The 22,074-nt window shown below is 32.6% G+C and overlaps 1 protein-coding gene across 8 annotated transcripts in view; it reads left to right on the top strand.

The window, feature by feature from the left end:
• LOC129949467 (feline leukemia virus subgroup C receptor-related protein 2) overlaps positions 1 to 22,074 on the top strand; it is a 162,859-nt gene that overhangs the window by 90,711 nt on the left and 50,074 nt on the right. For 7 of the 8 annotated variants that reach the window (XR_008782039.1, XM_056060950.1, XM_056060949.1 and 4 more), the window contains 4 exons: positions 14,147 to 14,258; positions 14,402 to 14,504; positions 14,581 to 14,709; positions 14,834 to 14,929. Coding sequence is in view for 7 of the 8 variants with exons in the window: in XM_056060950.1 (XP_055916925.1) it covers positions 14,147 to 14,258; positions 14,402 to 14,504; positions 14,581 to 14,709; positions 14,834 to 14,929 (440 nt within the window). In the remaining variant the exon portion in view is untranslated. Of the gene's footprint in view, positions 1 to 542; positions 780 to 14,146; positions 14,259 to 14,401; positions 14,505 to 14,580; positions 14,710 to 14,833; positions 14,930 to 22,074 lie in introns of those variants that run through there. The other variant, XM_056060953.1, reaches the window with a different exon arrangement.

Here is a 22,074-nt window from a genome sequence, read left to right as displayed (position 1 = left end):
TTGCCTACCCTAGTTGGGCAACTATCTTCGAAAACTTTTCTTTAAATTCCTGAAAGCTCAGTTGTAACTGTATTTTAACATTTTCGATTAGATATTCAATATCAATATAAATCTATATTGTTAAATAATTTCCTATAGGAACTCTCCCAATAAGTATTGCGGGGTCTTCTAATACTCTCTAATGGTCTATAATACAAGTTCCTGAATTACGGGTTTAAATAATGTCAAGTACTTCTTTTCGGTCTTTAGTAAGAAATTGGCTTCGTTCCCTCTATTCGATTTGAAATAAAACCTAAAAAACATTACTAAAAGTTGGTCAAAATTGGTTTTCGACTCAAATACCCCTTTAAAAATTTAAGATATTCGCTTCAAACTAATTTCAAACTAATTTTAAGAGAGTTCGAAATGTCATTTTTTTATCAAAAATAAAAACATATTAAAACATTACTAAAACTTGGTAAACATTGATTTTTGATTCGAATATCTTTTCAAAAATTAAAAATATTGGCTTAAAACTTATTTCATTTTAGAGCAAAAATTGTTTTCGACATTCAGTAAAATTCTTATAAAAGTAAAACAGTCAGTTTTTTTCATAAAAATACTTTCGTACATCCGTATGTTCGCACGTCCGTACGTTCGCGACGTTTTTTTCGTCGTCCTTAGCTCAAGAACCAGCAGTGATATTGACTTTAAATACAGATAATAATGCAGAAAGATGCAGAAAGGGTGCTCAAGACAATGTCGTGGGTGGTTTTCTTACCATAGCAGTTTAAATAAAGGTGAATATTTTGAAAACATGAACTAAATTTATATATAACATATTGTAACGTGATACCAAACCATAACATTTAAAAAAAGATCCAATTAACGGTTTTTTATAAATAAAAAAAAACGGAAGAAAAACAATTGTGTGCAACTGAAAATAACGTTTTTCAAATTTCGTAAGATTTTGAGAAAAATGTAATTGACAGTTTTTTTACAAAAAAATAAAAACTTAAAAGAAAATTTAACAAAAGTTGGTAAAAACTGATTTTTAATCTTTTCAAAAATATTGTTGTCAACATTCAGTAAAATGTTTAGAAAAATCTAATTGACAGTTTTTAAACAAAAAATAAAAACCTAAAAAAACAACAATACTAAAACTTGGTAGAAATTTACTTTCGACTCAAAAACCTTTTTAAACATTCACAGAAAATATTGCTTTCGATACTCAGTAGTTTTTTATACAAATTTTCGGAACAGTTCGTTTTTTCATAAAAAAATAAAATCTACAAAATATAATACGCAAATTTGTCAAAAATTGATGTTCGGTTCTTGATATCTCTCAAATTAATTTCATTCATCCAATTTGTAAAAAATTAAGAAATGCTACTTAAATTAGTAAAATTTTGTTTTTGACTAAAAATCTATTTAACAAAACTATATTTTCAAACTAAACTATTTCTTTATATGAAAAATATTGTTGGTTATTTTAAAGTTTTTAAGAATAATTCAACTTACAACTTTTCCCAATACAAAAAAAAATAAAGGGCGGATTCATTCTTCGCTAACGCTTCAAGCAACTCAAAATATTTAGAACTATGAGAAACTAAAATCAGGGATAAGGCATGGGTCAGGGCAAATTTATCCACTGTACATCAGCATAAAGTAAAAACTTTTTCAAACGGAAAGCCAAATATCTTAAATTGTGTGTATTGCATATATTTTAAAGCTCCCTTTAAATATTTTTAGTTCTCGATTTTAATGAAAGGAGTAATAAGACATTTTAGCAACTTTCCTAAATCAATGTGACACATTTATGTTGTGAAATATATCATGGCGTCACATAAATAAAATATTATCACGCCGTCATTTTAATCGACAGATTTTAAGCACATATTTAGAACATACAAACATTTTTCAGAAATACTTAAACTAGTCAAATATCACAATAGAAAACAGCTATAACTTCAATTTATTCTTGAAATTGCTTACCCATTTTCATTCAAATTATATTTTCAAAAATGTGACATCAAAAATTCACTTCTTTGTCAACACAGCCGGGACCGATCGCGATACGAGACACCACATGATTCACGCCTTTTTTTAATAATCGAACTTTTATTTCTATTTACTTTTTTTACTGCAAAATTAAAACACATTTATTTTGCTCTAACGAACTTAACACTAAAGAAAACGAATTCAAATTTTCAAATTAAACCGCCAATTTACATTACCAACATGACAGAACAAACCAACCAACCGACGAGCGACGCGACGACGACCGACGATAACCGAGCTACGGAATGAATGAAAAAGAAAATAATTTAACCGTAATTCACATTTTACAAAAAAAACACTTTACCTACCAATTAATCGATATTTTTATTGCATTAACTTAAATTTAACAACTAACTAAACATTTTGTTTAAAGTTTTTTCACCGCACAATGAAAATAAATATTTTTAATTAATTTTTTGGTTTCGAATTCGAGACCAACGCGAACACAAAAATGTTGAGAGGATATGAACTAAAATGTGTCATGGCGGCCGATGATGGCAGCGAAGATAAGTAATGGTCGTGTTCATTGGGTTCAAATGCATAGATTCCAAACTATTGGAATTATGGTGAACTAAAACCCCGATTACAAGAGTGGATTGAGAAATCGAAACGAATTTAAATTTAGATTTCTGTCGTCATATATATATATGGCTACGTTGGATCGAAAGGAGACTACAAGATTGAATTTAAATGAAGTCGTAATGAAATTCATAATATAAAGTTGTTTCTAATTTTACAAAAGCCAGATAGACTTTATAGTAGTACCCGTGGCGTGATGGTTAGTGCCCTAAAGGCCGCCTGACATTGTAGCCTTGTTGTTGAGCAATCAAGGTCAACTAACAGGACTGCAAAGTCAGATAAAGGAGCAAGGCAAAAGGGTAGATCATCTCTACTCTTTGTTGCCTGGCCTGGCGCAATTTAGACAATAATGGGCGCGCTGCCGGAGACGCGCCTAAAAGTACTAGCTGTGAATGTTAATTCACTGATTAGGATTGAACGAAGAGCCAATATGTTCCAATTGTTGACAGACTACAGTCCCGATGTGGTTATGGCTAGCGAAACTAAGCTAAACCACAAACACAAATTGACTCATAAAAATTACAATATCGTAAGAAGAGACCGGCCCGACGCCACTCAAGGGGGCGGTGTCGCTCTCTTTATACGAATAGGCATTAATTATAAAGTCGTATATAATAATGAATTGCGAAAGCTCAAGACGCTAGAAGTTTGAGTTGTATGCATCTCTCTCTCTCAAGGGAAGCGGATGTATATGATTGCGGTTTATGCGGCTGGAGCTCCGCAGGTTACTTTCTTTGCTTCAGAACTCGAGATTCTTTTTAGGGAACTTAAACTGAACTTTGAAGCAAACTATTTCATCTTGGCCGGTGATTTGAACGCAAAACATGAAGATTGGGCAAATCAACATAATAATCCCAGAGGTAATCATCTTTTTAATTTGATGAATCTTTACAGCGTTGAATATGGCGTCGACCTGCTGGCTACCGAAAAGCCATCGTATACAAGAAGCGGCTCCTTTCTGGATCTTTTGCTGTACGACACTAGACTGACAGTAACAGACAAAGTGGGTAATCACCCGCGAAACTGCTTACAGACAGTCGAGTACGACAGTGATCACTGCGGACTGGCTGCTGTTATGCAGATTCCGATCGAACGCGTGGAGTTGGAGGAATACGTTGCAACGCATTCTTATAATTACAGTAAGATGCGTTGGCCTCGTTTCACCAACGCCTTAGCTAGAGAACTTCGTTCGAGTGACATAGCCCCACCAAACAACAGAAACCTGACAAATACAGAAATTGACCAACATTTACAACAGATGGACGAAACAATAAAACGAACAATTGAAAGGACAATTCCAAAGTACAAAGAACGGGACCAAATGGACGCTTACAGAAACGCGACTATTGACGCACTACGTAGACACAAGAGTGGCTTACTGACAAGACTCAAAAACTTGTACAGACGACTTACAGACCCACACGACTTGGAGGTTAGGACACTAAAGTCTTCACTAAAAAATGTCAATCTGTTGATTAAAGAGAACTACAGGTTATCAATTAACAAGTACTGGGACCGCAAGATCCGGTCAATTAATTCGAGTGACCCTCGTTTGTTCCCCAAAATCAATAAGATATTCAGGAAAAAAACCGACAATGACCTTCCGTGTCTTAAACTCCAAAGAACCGAAGAGAACAGAAACGTACTCAGGACAGCGAAAATAGATCCAGAAGAAGCCATCTTTGACGATGACTATTATATAATTGAAGATCCGAAGGAAAAAGTGGAGGCGGTGGGAGCTGCTTTCCAGCAAGTGTACAAGGTGAATGTTAGCATTCGCCCCAACCACGACCTGGAAAACAGAGCCCTACTTAATCACTTTTACCTTCGAAATGATATGACACAATGGCGATCTGAGAACCGCGGTTTCATGCGGTTCAATGACGATTCCTTGGCAAATGCCATAATCGCCGAGCAAACGGGACCAAGTCCCTTGTTAGTGACAAAGGTTGAGCTTCAGCTCATCTTTAATTCAATAAAAAACAAAAAGTCAGCAGGTGTCGATGATATATCCAACGTTGTACTAAGACATTTACCGATGGAAGCAATTGACATATACACCACGCTCTTCAATAATGCACTGAATAATGCATATTATCCAGTGCATTGTGTCCAAACGGGACCGAACTGATAGGGTGAAGCAGGAGAACCAGTTTTGGTGGCTTCAATCGGCACTTGATAGTGGGTAGTCGGGATGAGATTTTAAGCCTTGGCCGGCTTACATACTTGTTTAATAGTATTAGGGTTTAGTTTTTAAGTAGAATAGGCATGGTGGCACGAAAAAAAAAATAATAAAATAAAATAAAAAAAAAAAAAACATTAACAAAAAGCATTAATAAAAAAAACTAATAATTAATAAAAAATAAAAAAAAGAAAAAAAAAGACAACAAAATATGAAAAACAAAAATGGTAGATAGTTAGATTTGCTGCTGTGGTTGTTCTAGTTTTAAGTAGTTTATAGGTAGAATAGGAAGTTTAAGTTAGCTTTAAGTTTTATTTAAGGACCTAATTTTAAGTAGTTTGTAAGTAAAAATAAAAAAGGATATTGATATTAGTTTTTTTTCCAATTTTCTAATAAATACAAAAATAAATAAAATTAAAATGAAGTAAAATAGATCTTAGGGCCGAAAGGCATTAGTTTTAAATGTTATAGTTTAACTTAGAGTGTCTGTATGGGACCATTAAGTTAGTTGTAAGTTATGGATAATTAGGCTAGTTTTATGAATTTTTGTCTAGCTTTAAGATAGGTTTAAGAATGAATTAATAAAAATGAATTTAAAAAAAAGTGCGTTGGACTGTCATGCAAGGGGTCTTGGGTTCAATCCCTGCCTGTGCCACCTTAATTTAAATAAATTAATTTTCGTGGGTACTGCCTCTTGCGAGGAATTGACAAATCCTTCAAGAGTAATTCTTGTCATGAAAAAGTGCTTTCTCAAATTAGCCGTTCGGATTCGGCCTAAAATTGTAGGTCTCTTCCATTCCTGACACCAGTACGCGCACAGAGGAATGGTTGAGAGTTGTAAGTCACTAGGCCCTGATTCACAACGGACTGTTGCGCCACCCAATTTAATTTAGATAGACTTAAAGTAAAAAATAACCAGAGAGGGTATATATTTGTTCAATTTATTGTAAACTAATTATATATGCTTGTAGTAAGCCAAATCGTCATTTAAAGAACTTGGTAAAGTATGTAATCAAGCTGTTTTCCAAGTTTTTTGGGACGTTAAACCAGCTAGTGTGGTGTTTTTGTCAGGTTTTCAACAAAATAAAACAGTCGGTTGGATTTTGTTATAACTTTTTTCAAGCATCAACATTTTATAAGATGAATTAAGTTTTTTATTTTTTCAAGAAAGTTTAATCAGAAATTAATTCTTCAGTAACAGTTTTTTTAATGTTGTTACAAGTTTGTTCGTTCAATTTTTATTTTAAATTTGACCGGATGTCAAAAACATAATTCTTTGTTGAACAAGATTATCCTGGAGATAATATCATTTTTAACTTTCCATAGGAAGTTATTGTAATGGGTACGATTTGTCAAATTGAAAATTTTGACATTTCTCGACGTTTCAAGGTCAATAGAGTCGAAATAAAAGATTTTTAGAAAGATGTCTGTGCGTGCGTGTGTACGCACGTTCGTACGTTAGTACGTCCGTACGTTCGCGACGTTTTTTTCGTTGTCCATAGCTCAAGAACCAGAAGAGATATCGACTCCAAATAAATTTTGTTATACAGATAATAAAGCAGAAAGATGCAGAAAGGGCTCTCAAGAAAATTGCGTGGGTGGTTTTTTACCATAGCAGTTTAAAAAAAAGGTGAAAATTTTGGTTAACCCTAAACATCTTACGAACAAAAAACGTTAGAGACTTGAATTAAATTTTATATAATAAACTGTTACGTGATCTCAAAGAAGTATATTTCTTGAAAAAAATCTATCTAACGGTTTTTTTTATAAATCAAAAAAAAACTGAAAAAAAAAATTTGTCACCTCCAAAATTTAACGACTAAAATATAATTTCATCTCCAAAACAATTTTGAGCAACGAAAAACAATGTTTTTGAAATCTGATAAAATTTTGAGAAAAATAGAAAAATCGAATTGACAGTTTTTTTTATAAAAAATAAAAATCTAAAAAAACATGGCTCAAAGTTGGTAAAAATTGAATATCGAATCAAATATCTTTTTAAAAACTTGAAATTTAGGCTTAAAACTTATTTTATCTTATAAAAAATATTGTTTTCAACATTCGATAAAATTTTGAAAAAAATGGAATTGACAGTTTTTTTACAAAAAATAAAAACCTAAAAAAAAATAATAAAAGTTGATAAAAATTCATTTTCGACTCAAATATCTTTTCAAAACTTTGAGATATTGGCTTAAATTTACTTTTATCTTTCAAAAACTATTGTCTTCAAAGTGCAGTAAGATTTTGAAAAAAAAAAAATAACAAAAGTTGGCAAAAATTGAATATCGACTCAAATATCTCTTCAAAACTTTGAGATGTTGGCTTTAATTTACTTTTATCTTTCAAAAAATATTGTTGTCAACATTCAGTAAAATTTTGAATAAAATCGAATTGACAGTTTTTGTACAAAAAATTAAAAACCTAAAAAAATTTAACAAAAGTTGGTAAACATTGATTTTCGACTCAAATATCTTTTCAAAAATTTCAGATATTGGCTTCAAACTTATTTATTTTACAGAAAATATTGTTTTCAATATTCAATGATTTTTATATAAAAATCAAACAGTCCGTTTTGTTCATAAAAAATAAAATCTACAAAAAATAGTACGCAAATTTTGTAAAATTGATACTAGTACATATAGACAAACTTTTAAGCAAGACAAATCGACAGACGGGATGGGAAGTTATCAGTGTGGGTCGCATCCCAGCCTCTTTTTTTTAAATGAAATCGAGGTGACATATATTTTTAATTATCAGTTCTTCGATATTTATTTTTTTTAATTATTTATTTGCACTTCCCAATTTTTATAACGTCACAATCTCATATATAAAATTACGTGTCACGATGATTGTTTGCGATGGGCTCCTAAACTGCGTAACCGAATTCAGTCAAATTTGTACACCTTGTGCAGTTTGATCCAACTTGAAAGTAAGGATAGCTTACATCTCAGTTTATGATCGCAATATTATTTTATTGCAAGTTAAGCAGTGTTCACATGAGCGCGACCAACGAACGATGAATGAATTACAAAATGTGAGTTTATATACGTTTGAAGACATATTTAAACACAAATTCTTAGTAAAACGATAGCAATATAGTTTCTATTTGATTTATGATGCATACTTTTACTTTTCAATATCGTATTATTAATACATTTAAGAAAACAAATTCATTCGTCGCGAAAAAATTGTAGTGGATACGAACTGTCAAACTTTATTCGCGTTCCACATTATCCACACTCGCAACGAATAAAATAATCGCGTGTACTTAACCCAAAAAAAAACATTCTTATTTTGGTTTCGGTGGTCAAAGTCAAACTTCATTCGCTACGAATTAAAAACTCTCATGTGAAAGAAATGTCAAAATCGACGAATATTCGTTCATTCGTTGGTCGTGCTCATATGAATAGTGCTATATTTGTCTATTATTTGTCGGTCACGATTATCTGTCAGCTCCAAACGATAGATTCAGACTTCTGCCATCTATCGTTTGGAGACATCTGCCATCTATCGTTTGCAGACATCTGCCATCTATCGTTTGGAGCTAATTTGAATAAGTATTCAATAGATGGCGCATTGTCAAACTTCCAAACCTTTTGCATAAGCTACAATTTAATAGCATAACCACTATGAATCAAACAGAACTAGGTCAGATTAAATAAAACTTTTTGGACAGACTTTATCGGTTAATACCTTGCTCTACTATAACAAACATTCTTTTGGCGTAGTGTTAAAAAAGGAAAAACGAATTGATTCAGAGTATCTTTCCGGATATACAGAGTAATCACTTAAATCATAACTGGCTCAGTCATATTGCTATTTTGGGAGCCAAAAATGTTTAAGTTGACGGAATTAACTTCCAATTACAACAGTTGTTATACCAGGCGATTTGATGTCTTTTAAATCAATCTTGTAAATTTTTCTATTGAATTTTTAAATTTACTAGTTGTACCTGGAATGCCACCACATAATCTTCGATTAAAGATTGGTTCACCTGAATATTATTTTCATGCGTTGAATCCACACTGCACAGCTACACGTTTGGTCATCAAAAAGATCACTGGAAATATTACTAAACCATTCAAACTGGAAAGTTTAGAGTAAAAAGTGGTCATGTTGCCACGTATTCCAGTAAATCCTTCAGATTCTACCATACCCCTCAGAAGGTTACAGTTTCCAATTCATTTAGTTTTTGTTACGTCTAGAAATAAGAATCAAGGCCAAACAATGCCCATTTGTGGTTTAGATTTGGAAAGTCCATGTTTTTCTCATGGATTGCTATGTTTTGGTTGTTCGCGTGTAGGAAAATTGTCGATCCTATTTGTGTTATTGAATGACAGGTTAACCAAAAATATTTTACACTGATTATTGCTAAATTAAATTGAAATTAAAAGTATATATAATTCAAAATAATAAATATTATGCTTTGAGGATTTTAAACTAATCGATCATTTATAAGTTTCACTTCCACATGTTATGCGCTCATCTGTTAAAAAATTGAATACAAATAATAATACATTTTGAATTGAATTATTTTGTATTGATTTTTTCTTTACATCAACTTTGCAAACATTAAGATCAATTGTGTTAAAAATCCTTCCTCTTCGAACCCCAAACCAGTAAATTTGTATAAGAGCGTTCACGTTTCCATCTTTGTTCTTAAACAATAATTTCTTTGTAATAAGGGGTAACGGTATTAAAAAATCATTCATGAAGGTCGCCATGTTTTTTTACAAATGACATCTATTTAAAAAAGCATACATTTATTTGCACCTTTTCTGACATCTACAAATGTCAAAGTGTTATATTAAAGGTTGTTCTTCAGAACAATGCTAATGAATGTAGTGTCTAATTGAACTTTTTCAACATTTCAAGATAAGTTTTAGTTTTGAGTTAGAAAAACTTAATTTTAAAAATGTTTTTAAAGTTAACAATTATCATAATATACTCACAAGTTAAATATGGTTTGGATAGAAGAGGTCTACCAGATTGACAATGTATTTAAGTTTAATTTTATAATTAACCAAGTTGTTTAATTAAAAAACTTCTTGGCGGATACGTTGTCTATGGCGCAATGTGGTTGTAATATATTTATATATAGTTTTCCAGCCTACTTTTCCATTCAGAACTTCGAATTTTTCGCCCAATTCCATCACATGTGCTCCAAAATATTTTATTAGAAACTCTATGAAAACAGGATATCTTGCAATGAAGTGGTGTACATCTTCTCTCTCATTAAGATTGCAAAGGTCGCATACGATCGACAGATCTGGTCGATGCCGTACAAAATTTAAAGTTCGTCTCTAACTTAAAAAAGTATAACATTTATCATACTTATGGGGAAACGGTTAAGGAGGTATGTTCGTTCTTGAGGATCTAAATTTAGTTGACTGTAAATCATTCTATGTTGCGAAGATTGAGCTTCCTCTTTAAAAATTCTATACACGACATAGCTTAACTTCTCTATTGTTGTTTTAAAATTGTCTTTTAGGTCTGAAAGGCTTATACAGGGTAAAAATTTGATACTTTCACCCAAGCTAAGAGCCAAATTCTCCCACTTTTTGACTAAATTACCCCTGGGTGACAAAATTTTTTTAAGTACTTGTCTCGGCAATCTTTTTTCGTCCATTTCCATCACTTTAATAATGTAGTCAAAATGCAGCTTTAAGGTCCTTAAGAACAATGGAGGTTCAGTTTTTTCCAAATGTAGAATATAAGTAGGAGTGCAAATCGGTAGCCGAAAAATGCGCTTTAAGAAATACCTGAGGAACCTTTCCACCTCCTCGTATTGACAATATCCCCAGACTTGCACGCAATAAAGCATAGAAGCTGCTGTCGCATGAAAAATGTTTAGCTTTGAACTATGCTCGATACCTTTATTATCGATGAAGCGTTTCCACACAGAAGAAACTGCTCTTTTCGATTCCACTAGGTTGGACTCAAAATGCTTTTTTATGTTGAGGTTAGATGTTATAAGACCCCTAAGTATTTGTACTCTACCTGAGCATCGAACTTGTCGAGTTGTAGAAGCTGAGTAAGGTCAATGATTCTCGGGAATTATTTCTCCAAACTAAAGGTCGCTCGCCCCTCCCCTTCCCAATCCTTACCACCTCCTACATCGGCTTTGTTCTACTATGTTGGCTGATGGCTCCTTATTCCCTGACTGTATAGTGCATCACTGTCTGTCAATACCCTGTTTCCTTCCTGGGATGCTAATGGCTTAATTGCTGTTCGTCTCTCCTTTTCCAATACATATCCCTCCCTTTAACTTCCCAATTGGGCTGGATCTAAGGTGTTATACGACCCGTGCCGATGATCAGCCAGGCTGAGGGCCCAATTTCTAAAAATAGCTCAGTCGTTAACGGAGTATCCGGATACCAGGCGGCATCCGGATTAGCTAGCCTTATCTGTGTAAGCGAATCTCTGCACAGATAGAACCCCCCTTTTTACTTCGCCTATTCGTGGGAATCCAAATGTATATACAAACACAAAAACAAAAACTAAACCCGAAGCAAAAACGTCAAACCGGTGCCGGTACTCCAGCTACACCGGGCGGCAACTTTGGCTGTCGTTGCACCTGTGCCAAACATCGGAGAAGGGATTGGGCCAAGTCACTACCCTTCTACGTGTGCAGTACAGGTTCCATCTACACCGGGCGGCAGTTCGGCGGCAACGTCGGCTGTCGTTACTTCTTTGCCAAACACCGGAGAAGGGCTTGTGCCAAGTCACTGCCCATTTTCCGGTATGGTAAAGGATGTATCACTGACTAAAACGCTTTCTCAGGTCGGTAGTGGAAAGTTCGTGACTTCCACTACCAAAGAGAGAAAACCTCTCCAGAATGCTCCTAGGAGCTCCTATAACCAACGGCCCTATGCGATGAGGATTCTAAAATCCTCTGGTTCAACATTGGGGGATGAAAGTAATCCCATTATTAGCAAGAGGCAGGAGTGGGCTAAATCCATTCTAGATAAAACTAGTAGCTATGACTCCACGTCAAAACGACATAGGTCTTTGGAGGAGCCCACTCCCGTCCCTAAAAAGCCCAAAGGGTCAGAACACCAGCACTCCCAACATCGCCAGAGCACCTCTCACTAAACCATTTAGTGATGTACTTAAAGTGCCTAAAAAGATCATAGTCGCGGTCATTGATAGGAGCAATATTGATGGCACGATTACTTCTGACCGTTGGCAGATGGTGAAACTGGGGCTCTCGGCTGGCTTTCTCAAAGTCATGAGAGAGCATCCGGGTCCACCACCAGTAAAAAGCGATTGGGGTTGGCATCAAGGTCATGTCAAACTCATCGCTTGTAACGATCAGAGGTCGCGTGATCTCTATACGCTTGCTGTCGGGCATGCTGGGAGAAGTCTGGCCAGGCGCAAAACTCGATATCATTAATAAACAAAACAAATAGTAGTGGGCTCAACACACAGGACACAGCCTTGTTAAACTCCAATTCTATTGAAAACTCTTCATACGAAGGTTATTATTTTCATACATCGCTCTGACAAGGGTAACCACTTTACTCGATACTCCAAGCTTATACAACTTATAAAAAAGCGCTTCACGGGCGATAGAATCAGACGTAGCTCGAAAATCTACAAAAAAGTCGTACAGGTTTTGTTTCCTTCTTTTGAAGTTCTCGGCAATGTTTAACAAACTGAATACTTGGTCTATGGTCGAATAGGTCTTTCTAAATCGTGCTTGAAATGCATTTAGAATTTTCTTTTCTTCGGTTCAATGTGTAAGCCTACGAGTATTAAAAACTAGAGTACTGAAAAGCTTTACGGAAGAATTCAAGAAGGCGATGGCAATATAATTTTCCGGTACATCATAAGACCCTTTTTTGTGTAAGAGGTATATTATTGACCTCTTGAAGCTTTCAGGGACGTCTGAGCTCTAAAAACATCCTGTTGAACTTCTCTGTCAATAAGGATAAGAATTCTACGGAACAGTTCTTAAAAAACTCTACTGGAATTCGGTCTTCACCCGGAGTCTTACCCATTTTGGCACTTTCAATTACAGTTTTTAGCTCAGTAGTCGAGAATGGTGCATTAAGAAATTCATTTTTGAAATACGGAACTGCGTACAGTGCAAGCGGCGCAAATTGTGGCGCGTTGAATAATTTCGTGAAATAAATACTGAGTTCAGACGCTTTCAGTGATGTAGCAATTCTTCCGTTGATAAATTTGGCGGCTTTCCAAAACTCTGCGGGTGACTTTGTCTTGTTTAAATCGTTAATGTTTTGACGCTCCAGACATTTTCTTTTTCAAAACAAAGTTGTTATTGAATGTCCTCAGCAGCTTTAAGAAAGCGGACAATTTTCTTCTTGCATTTAGACACTCACGCCTGCTGGGACAGCTATTATTTGAGTGGTTATGCAACATTATGTGATGCAAGTTCCGAATTTAAATTATTAAGATAAATGTTAAGATATCTATCTTTCCATCTCAGTTTGCAAAGCAGCCTCAGTTGTTTTGTGTTGGTTGCATCTTCGGTACCAGCGACTATGCAAGAAATTTTCAAAGGCATGTGGTCCGAAAAAGTCTGTTCAGCTATCCTAAAATCACTGAAAATTGTATTCCATTTTCCGGACATAAAGCAATAGTCTAATACTGAGCACGATGTTCCTCGAATAAATGAACACTCGCCATTTTTATCGCCATTGCAGATTCCGTTGAGCATCCTTGCATCCAGAGAATCGGTTATTTCCAATATTTTAGCGCCTTTCGCAATCAATAATTTTATCCTTAGATCTGCGATAGTGGTTGAAGATTGTTGACACAGTTCCACGAATAAAGCTATTTTGCGACTGACCTACCCTAGCATTAAAATCTCTAATCACAAGTACATCAATTGAGCCTAGATTTTGTAGAGTTTCTCAGATTCTGTTAGAATCTCGCATCTAGTGTGAACAGTTCAGATAAATTGGTATGATGTGAACCACCGAACCATTAATTATTTGCTCCAATACTTCCATTTCTTCAACTTTCAAAAATTCGTAGGAACAACATCAAGATGCTTGCGATATCCTTATAATCCTCCACCACTTCCTCTCCCAAGTGCGTTTGACTTTACTGCATGAATCCAACTTATTTCATAATTCTTAAATATATCATTAAATATATAATTTTCATCCTCTAATATATGTGACAATCATTATTATCAACTTACGAAACCTAGTTTGCTTAATGGATGACATTTTAAAACACCACCAAATCACTCAGTAATATTTGTACTTTTCAGAACTTAAAAAAACTTAAAATTCTTTTACAACTACGTTTACATTTCATCAAAAAAACGACTCTAAATATGAAAACTTTAATCTTTTTCTTTATATCTTTCAGAATTCAAGGTCTACAAGCGAAGATGGGCAGTCCTAATCCTCTTTTCATTCTACTCTGCCTCAAATGCCATGCAATGGATCCAATACAGTATAATTAACAATATTGTCACAAAGTAAGTTGCTAATTAGTTTTTCTTCCCACCGTAATTATAACCATAATAATTATACCTTCGAGTATCTGAAAACTTTATTTGTTGACTTTTTCTTAAAATAAAAACTCTGATAAAACAAAAATTAAATACTAAAACTTTTTCAGATACTATGGCGTAAGTGATAAATGGGTCGATTGGACGTCCATGATATACATGATTCTTTATATTCCTTTGATTTTTCCTGGAAGTTGGTTCCTTGATAAAATGGTAAATATTGTGCTCTCCAAAACGACGCAACGTCTTGGTTCTTTAATAATTAAGTGCATCTCATTAATTGACTTAGGGTCTGCGGATAACAGCTTTGGTTGGTGTCTGTGGTACTTGCATAGGAGCATGGATAAAAGTTTTCTCCGTGGATCCGGAATTGTTCTATGTTAGTTTTATCGGACAAGCCGTTGTGGCATTTGCACAGGTAATTGCATATAAATGCATCCTAACTCCCAACATACATACAAATGTCTAACATTATACAGACCAATATAATACATCACACAGAGACGATATGACAGATAACCCCTATTTTTGTTTAATTGAAGGTTTGCATCTTGTCACTTCCGGCCCGGGTGGCTGCTGTCTGGTTTGGCCCAGATCAAGTATCTTCAGCATGTAGTGTCGGTGTCTTTGGCAATCAGGTAAGAGTGACGTTTTATTTTTATTTTTATTTAGTTTAAATTTGTTCTCCCCTGAGCTATGAGACATTATATTCTTCTCACAGACTGGCTAAGTGGGTTGTGTTGGGTTGGATAGTCCAATGGATAAAAATGTGTCACACTAGCAGATTGAGGGGTGACACAAGTGTTGAAATCCCGCACATCAAATTATTTAATGTGATAAATTGCTTAAAAGGGGTGACATTTTAAATCAGATTTTTGATTGCCTAGCCAGAGTACTCGTAGCTCAATTTATATTAACTCAAAATTATATAAGCTTAGATAAAAAGATTGGTTGATGTTAGCGTGTGATGAATGTAATGGATTTTATACACCGTTGTACCTATGTTCGTTCATATTCCTGTGCGAAATATAGATTGACACCTTTTGTTGTCTGTTGAGTAACTATGATGCTGATGATGGCTGGACTGTCTTATGGTAGTAATCATGGAAGACAGATTTCATCAATTAATTATAAACAGTCATGCGAATCATCTATTAGGCATAACCTAGTAGTGATGGCATACGCAAGTAATTTATATTCATAAAACAACCTTTTAGTAAAACAACATATATCTACGACCTTGTAGATTTGAAATTGTTTTTGATGCAAACTTTTTGATAAGAAAGAATGATTTACAGAAATTGTTGTTTTAGAATTATTAGCAAATTTAGGAAATCTTATCAATATTTTAATTTGAAATACAAACAACTAATTTCTACAAATTAAGCCTGATATAATTTGTATTCATAAAATTTCCAATGAAAGTATTTTTAAAAGCAAAATTATTTAAGCAGTTTTTTGAAAAAGAAAATGTTTCATTTTATATTGCCTTAGAAGTTATTGAAGTTGGACCGAGTTTTCGAAACAATTTCCCGGCATTTTATGAACTTAGTTGTATTAATTGCAAGAAATTCGATATCAATTCGGATTCGGCTTACAAATTGTAGGTCCCCTCCATTTTTGGCATTAGTTGCAAAGAGGAATGGATGAAAGCTGTAATTAGCTAGGCGCTGATTTTTTACGAGCTGTTGTGCCACCTTATTCATTTTGTGTTACCTTCAAAAAAATGTTAAGAAAACAGATGTTTTGCTATCTAATTTATTAAAAAAAAAAAAGGCTGGGATGCGACCCACACCGATAACTTCCTATTCCGTCTGTCGATATGTCTTGCTTAAAAGATTTGTAGGTTTTCATGTTTTATTAAAAGAGTTGAATTACTTAAAAAAAATGACCAACAAAATTTTGCATATAATGAAATAGTTTGATTTCGAAATGTGTTTTTGTTAATTTTTAGTGGAAAACCAATTTTTACCAAATTTAGTAGCATTTCATAAAAGATTTTATTTCTTATATAAACAAATACAATATCTTCCATTGTTCACGAGATATCGAGAACCGAACATCAATTTTTACCAAATTTGCGTACTATTTTTTGTAGATCTTTTTTTATGAAAAAAAAACGGACTGTTGGATTTTTTTTTAAACATTTACTGAATAACTTTTAGCAATACTGTTTTATGTTTTATTAAAAAAACTGTCATTTCGATTTTTGTCAAAATTTCATCGAATGTTGAAAACAATATTTCTTATAAAATAAAATTAGTTTCAGGGCAATATTTTTAATTTTAAGAAAATGTTTGTGTCGCAAATCGTTTTTAACAAGTTTATGTAATGTTTTTTAAATAATGTTTTTTAAGTAAATATAAATATAAATATAAATATAAATATAAATATAAATATAAATATAAATATAAATATAAATATAAATATAAATATAAATATAAATATCAATATAAATATAAATATAAATATATATATAAATATAAATATAAATATATTATTATTAATATCAATATAAATATAAATATAAATATAAATATAAATATAAATATAAATATAAATATAAATATAAATATAAATATAAATATAAATATAAATATAAATATAAATATAAATATAAATATAAATATAAATATAAATATAAATATAAATATAAATATAAATATAAATATAAATATAAATATAAAAATAAATATAAATATAAAAATAAATATAAAAAAAGAGGTTGAAATGCGACCCACACTGATAACTTCCCATCTCGTCTGTCGATTTGTCTTGCTTAAAAATCTGTTTGGTTTCGTGTTAGGCTAAAAAAGTTTTCAGTTATTATTCTTAAAAAATTTAAAATTACCAACAATATTTTTCATATAGAGAAATGGCTTAGTTTGAAAATCTAGTTTTGTTAAATAGATTTTTAGTGGAAAATGAATGTTTACAAATTTTAGTAGCATTTCTTAAATTTTTGCAAATTTAATGATTGAAATTAATTCGAGAGATATCAAGAACTATTTCTTGTAGATTTTACTCTGAAAATCGAAAACAACATTTTTTGTGAAATAAGAAGAGTTTGAAGACTATATTTTTAATTTTTAAAAAACTTGTTGAGTCTTAAGTAAATTTTGACCAAGTTTAAGCATTGTTTTTTTTGTTAGGTATTTATTTATTTGTAAAAAAATAGATTTTCCTCAAACTCTACTGAGTGTTGACAACAATATTTTTACCAACTTTTACTAATTTTTTTGTTTTGATTTTTATTTTTTGTACAAAAAAAAAAAGTCAAATTGATTTTTCTCAACTTTTTTCAGAATGTTGAAAACAATATTTCTAAATTTTTGAAAAAATATTTGAGTCGAAATTCAATTTCTACCACCTTTGAGTAATGTTTTTTTAGGTTTTTATTTTGTATGAAAAAAATTGTCAATTTGATTTTTATCAGATGTTAAAAACATTATTCTTCGTTGCACAAAATTGTTTTGGCACATTTTTGTGATTTATAAAAAAACCGTTAATTGGATTTTTTAATTGTTTAATTGTTTACAATTGTTTTGTATTACGTTACATATAATATAATATAATATAATATAAAATGTAATTCAAGTCTCTAGCGTCATTGGTTCATGAGGTATTTAGGTTTTACCAAAATGTTCACCTTTTTTTAAACTGCTATGGTAAAAAAACCACCCACGTGATATTCTTGAGAGCCCTTTCTGCATCTTTCTGCTTTATTATCTGTATAACGAAATGTATTTGAAGTCGATATCTCTTCTGGTTCTTGAGCTAAGGACGACGAAAACCGGGATTAAAAACCAGGATCTTTTCTAAAAGAGAAAGATACAAATTAAATTATTGAGATTCTCGATAAATGCTTTGCAAAAGAAAATGATAGATATAATGATAAAAACCGATAAAAGAATTCACTAGAAGAAAATTATTTCGATAAGAAAAAAAAATCAAAAAGCGGTAAATGCGTTCCGTAATATCAGTAAATTAATACTTCGATTCGAAGGTCAAAAGGACGAATTTGAAACAAATGAAGAACACCGGAAAAAGCAATATTTTCATAAACAACAGAAAACACTATACTTAGCTTCTTTTTGACTTCCTCCCACAGCTATCGCAGTCCTTCCTCAACTCTTCTCCACGGCGCGGCAGAACAAAATAAAATCTTTAACTCAATAGAAACTTAAAGAAAAACTATCGTACGAAACAAAATTACTTTATGTAGGCCTTTTCAAAAAAAATTCCTTCACACAATTTTTCTTTCGTCAAAAGGCTTTGGGTGGAATTCAAAAAGTGGCCATAATCATGGCGAGCTTGACCCTTCCGACTACTTGCCCTCAGGCAGTCCTCTCGGACCTTTTGCGTGGTGATCGATCTGTCTCGGTCCCGCAACTTCCTCCATCCATAAGATTGGGGTGTGCGACCGAGCAGCCAGATATCTTTCATCGCACGCGATCTCTTTAAAGAGGTGATGCGATCACCCAGTAGCTCCATGAGTGAGTTCAGCTCTTCACTTTCGAACCCATTCCAGTTTAGACTTTCTGGAAAAAACGGGTGAAATTCCTCGCATTACCGAGTACCTACACGCGCTAGATTTTGGTTGAGGATAAACTACTTATGTCGTATTGAAGGAAGTCGGTAGCCAAGCCTATAATTAAAATAAAAGTTATCAAGATATTCTTGGAGTGATTTGTCTTTCGGTAATACTTTATGATGGGCCCACGGCCATACTAAGTTAATGTTTGTGTGACTTTACTACACACATTGTTGTCATGGGTATCCAATATGTGGGTCAACCCTCGCACAATTCGTTGGTGTATAATCCTTTCACACACTTTGGTGATACCTTTTAAATTTGCTTTCCCAAAATGCTAGGAGAGCAGGTCCCTGGCTGATGGTCCAGGTTTCTACTAGACTCTTCTAGAATTTTGGGGCCACCGTAAGGATTCGTCAAGGGTGGTTAGCAACAAGGGAGGTGAAACTTGTTGTGGTAAAATGTACAGCAACAAGATTTAAATGAAATTTGGTAAGGAGATAGTTTGAGAATTAAGAAAGGACATGAGTTACTTTTGACTTCGGGAAAAAATAATTACAGGGGAATCTGATCGCTTTCACTCCTTATAATTTAACAAAGATTTGAACAGTATTTGTATATAATTGGTATCAAGGGAAAACAACACATTCCCAACCTTTATGAAATAAATTGTCGCACGTTATGAGCACGGAACAAGTAATATCATACCCCTTTGGAATTATATATAAATTGAGATTGAAGGTTGGTGTTCCAGTACTGTTAATGAGAAATCTTGACGCACCCAAGCTATTTAATGGTACACGGTTACAGATTACTCACATAGGAAGAAATATTATAAAAGCTATAAAAATGACTGGAATAGCAAAAGGAAAAAATATTTTGATTCCCCACATTCTGATAATTCCAACCGATTTGACGTTTCAGTTTAAAAGAGTGCAGTTTTTTCTGAAAACAGAATTTGCAATAACAATAAATAAAGCTCAGAGGCAAAAGCTGAAAATTGCAGGTGTAAATTTGAAAAAAAAAAAATCCCATGGATATGTAGCGTACTTACGAATATCAAACCCACAAAATCTTTACGTTATGACCAAGGAAGGAAAAACAAAACAAGTAGTATATAAAAATGTATTGCAGTAACCTATCTTTTTGTTAAAATGTATTAACCTAACCTAACCTAACCTATGACACTTGGTATGGTCTCATCCCATCTCGCGGCACAATTCAAACATACGTACAAAAAAGTACAGCTCAGTTTTTTCATACTACTATCCAAAAAACAAACTATCTAATACGGACGAAGTCGCGGGTAAAATCTAGTATAAATATAAAACCTTCTAGAGGGTTTTTAAAAAGATTTTCTATTTAAGTGATAAATAAAATGTACGACTGGGTCACGTTGGGCCCAAAAAGTCTATTTAAAAATTTCGCACAAAAAACTTAATTTTTAATTTTTTATTTGCAAATCTTAAGAGCAAATTTTTTTAAATAAATGTTTATATACACATAGTTCAAAAAGTCTATTTTTTTCGGGAAAAATTTTAAATCCAAAAAGTAAAATTTTAAATTTTTGATCATCAAATATTATGAAGGCATTAGAAAAGCTTATGCATACAAAAATTATTGAAATCTTTTCATTGCTTCTTGACAAACCTCCTCAACAAAATAAAAAACCGTTCTATGGGGGACTTATAAAATTATCTTTCAAGCCTCAGTCGTCCCAATGGCTTGGGCTGACGGAGCAAGGACAGTACATGGACGGAATCGTAGACACACCTTTTTCGACTTCTTTACCACCGAAATGTCATATTTGATTAAAATCTCGAGTTCGAAATTACTTACCAAAATAATACTCGCCATGTAGTTCCTATATATCGCAAGTAATTATCTAATTGTAATACATTGGTTTATCATTCACAAACGAAAACCATTCCATTCCATTCCATATCCATTTCGCGCTTGTACGAGTATGTTCTAGATTACTTTATGAAGTCAATATAAAATTTCTTGAATGGATTGTGCAGCATTAGCATATCCGGTAGCACAATCTTAATACCGTAACAGTTGGTTAAGCCTTACTTTCTGCCACTTACTAAGATTTTAAACAATCGTCCTTCGAATATACTGAAAGCAACAATTCAGATCAAAAACCGGATAATTATCAGCGAAGAAACAACGCCGCACAGTGGTGCGAGAGCGGAAAAAAGTCTTTTAAAAAAGTCATATTTATCCTTTTAAACTTTATGTTTCAGTACTCTTAGATAACCCGAGCGTATGATTTAAAAGTATTTTTTAACATATATATTGTATGTTCTGATTTACAAGCCCTCAAAGTTGAAAAATAATTTTAGTCAAATCGCGAACCGTATTTTCAAGTTTTGAGATGTTTTTTTCCAAAGTTCCTTTAAATAAATTCTCTAGCTTCTTGAATAATTTCATTGGTTTATTTTCGATTATCTAAAAAAAATAAAAATATTGATTATTTATAGATTATACCTTCTGTAAGTAGTCTGAAGCTTTAATACTAGGAAAAATGCGTTTTTTTTAACTTTTTGATAAAAAAAAGCGTCAAAAGGTACAAAGAAAGTGTGTATGGACAGAACAAATCACGTGCAGATGTGAAAGTTATGATAAAAAATGTTTAACTGAATCAGATTTCAAAAAACTCCGTTTTAACGGTGGTGTTTACAAAAAAGTATCATTTCTTCCGTATTAATTGTCAGAATGAACTAAGTAATCACATTATTTTAAGAAAAAATGTCAAACTTTATTTTAAAAATAAAACAAAATTAATACATTGACCCAGGTCTGAGAAACATTTATTTCTGCCCGGAAAATTTTTCAACTTTGAACTCAATTTTCTTGAAAACAACGCACGAAAATAATATAGTTTTATGATATTTTTAATTATATGACAGAGCTAAATACAAAATAGGAAAACAATTAGGGATAGTACTTTATTTTTTTTTTAATTTTTCGCTAAAAGTGGAAATAAAAAAGGTGTTATTTTTACAATTGTATTGCTTTGTTTTTGTTGAGTATTAGTTTTTTATTAAATATATAGTACATTAAAATGTATTCAATCGAAATTCTTTATTCAATGTTGTGTAGTAAACTTTATTACTAATGGTCATGATGTTCAAAATCTTTTACCATATTTTTTAAGGGAATACCCTAACTTTATTTCTGAGCGAAAGAAACGTTTTATGTGTCATTTTTTAAGTCTATGAAACGCAGTTCATAGAAAATTAG

The sequence above is a fragment of the Eupeodes corollae genome, chromosome 3, assembly GCF_945859685.1.
Source record: "Eupeodes corollae chromosome 3, idEupCoro1.1, whole genome shotgun sequence".
Classification (NCBI taxonomy): Eukaryota; Metazoa; Arthropoda; class Insecta; order Diptera; family Syrphidae; genus Eupeodes; species Eupeodes corollae.
The sequence above is the reverse complement of the archived record's forward strand: the minus strand, read 5'-3'. Positions and strand labels throughout refer to the sequence as shown.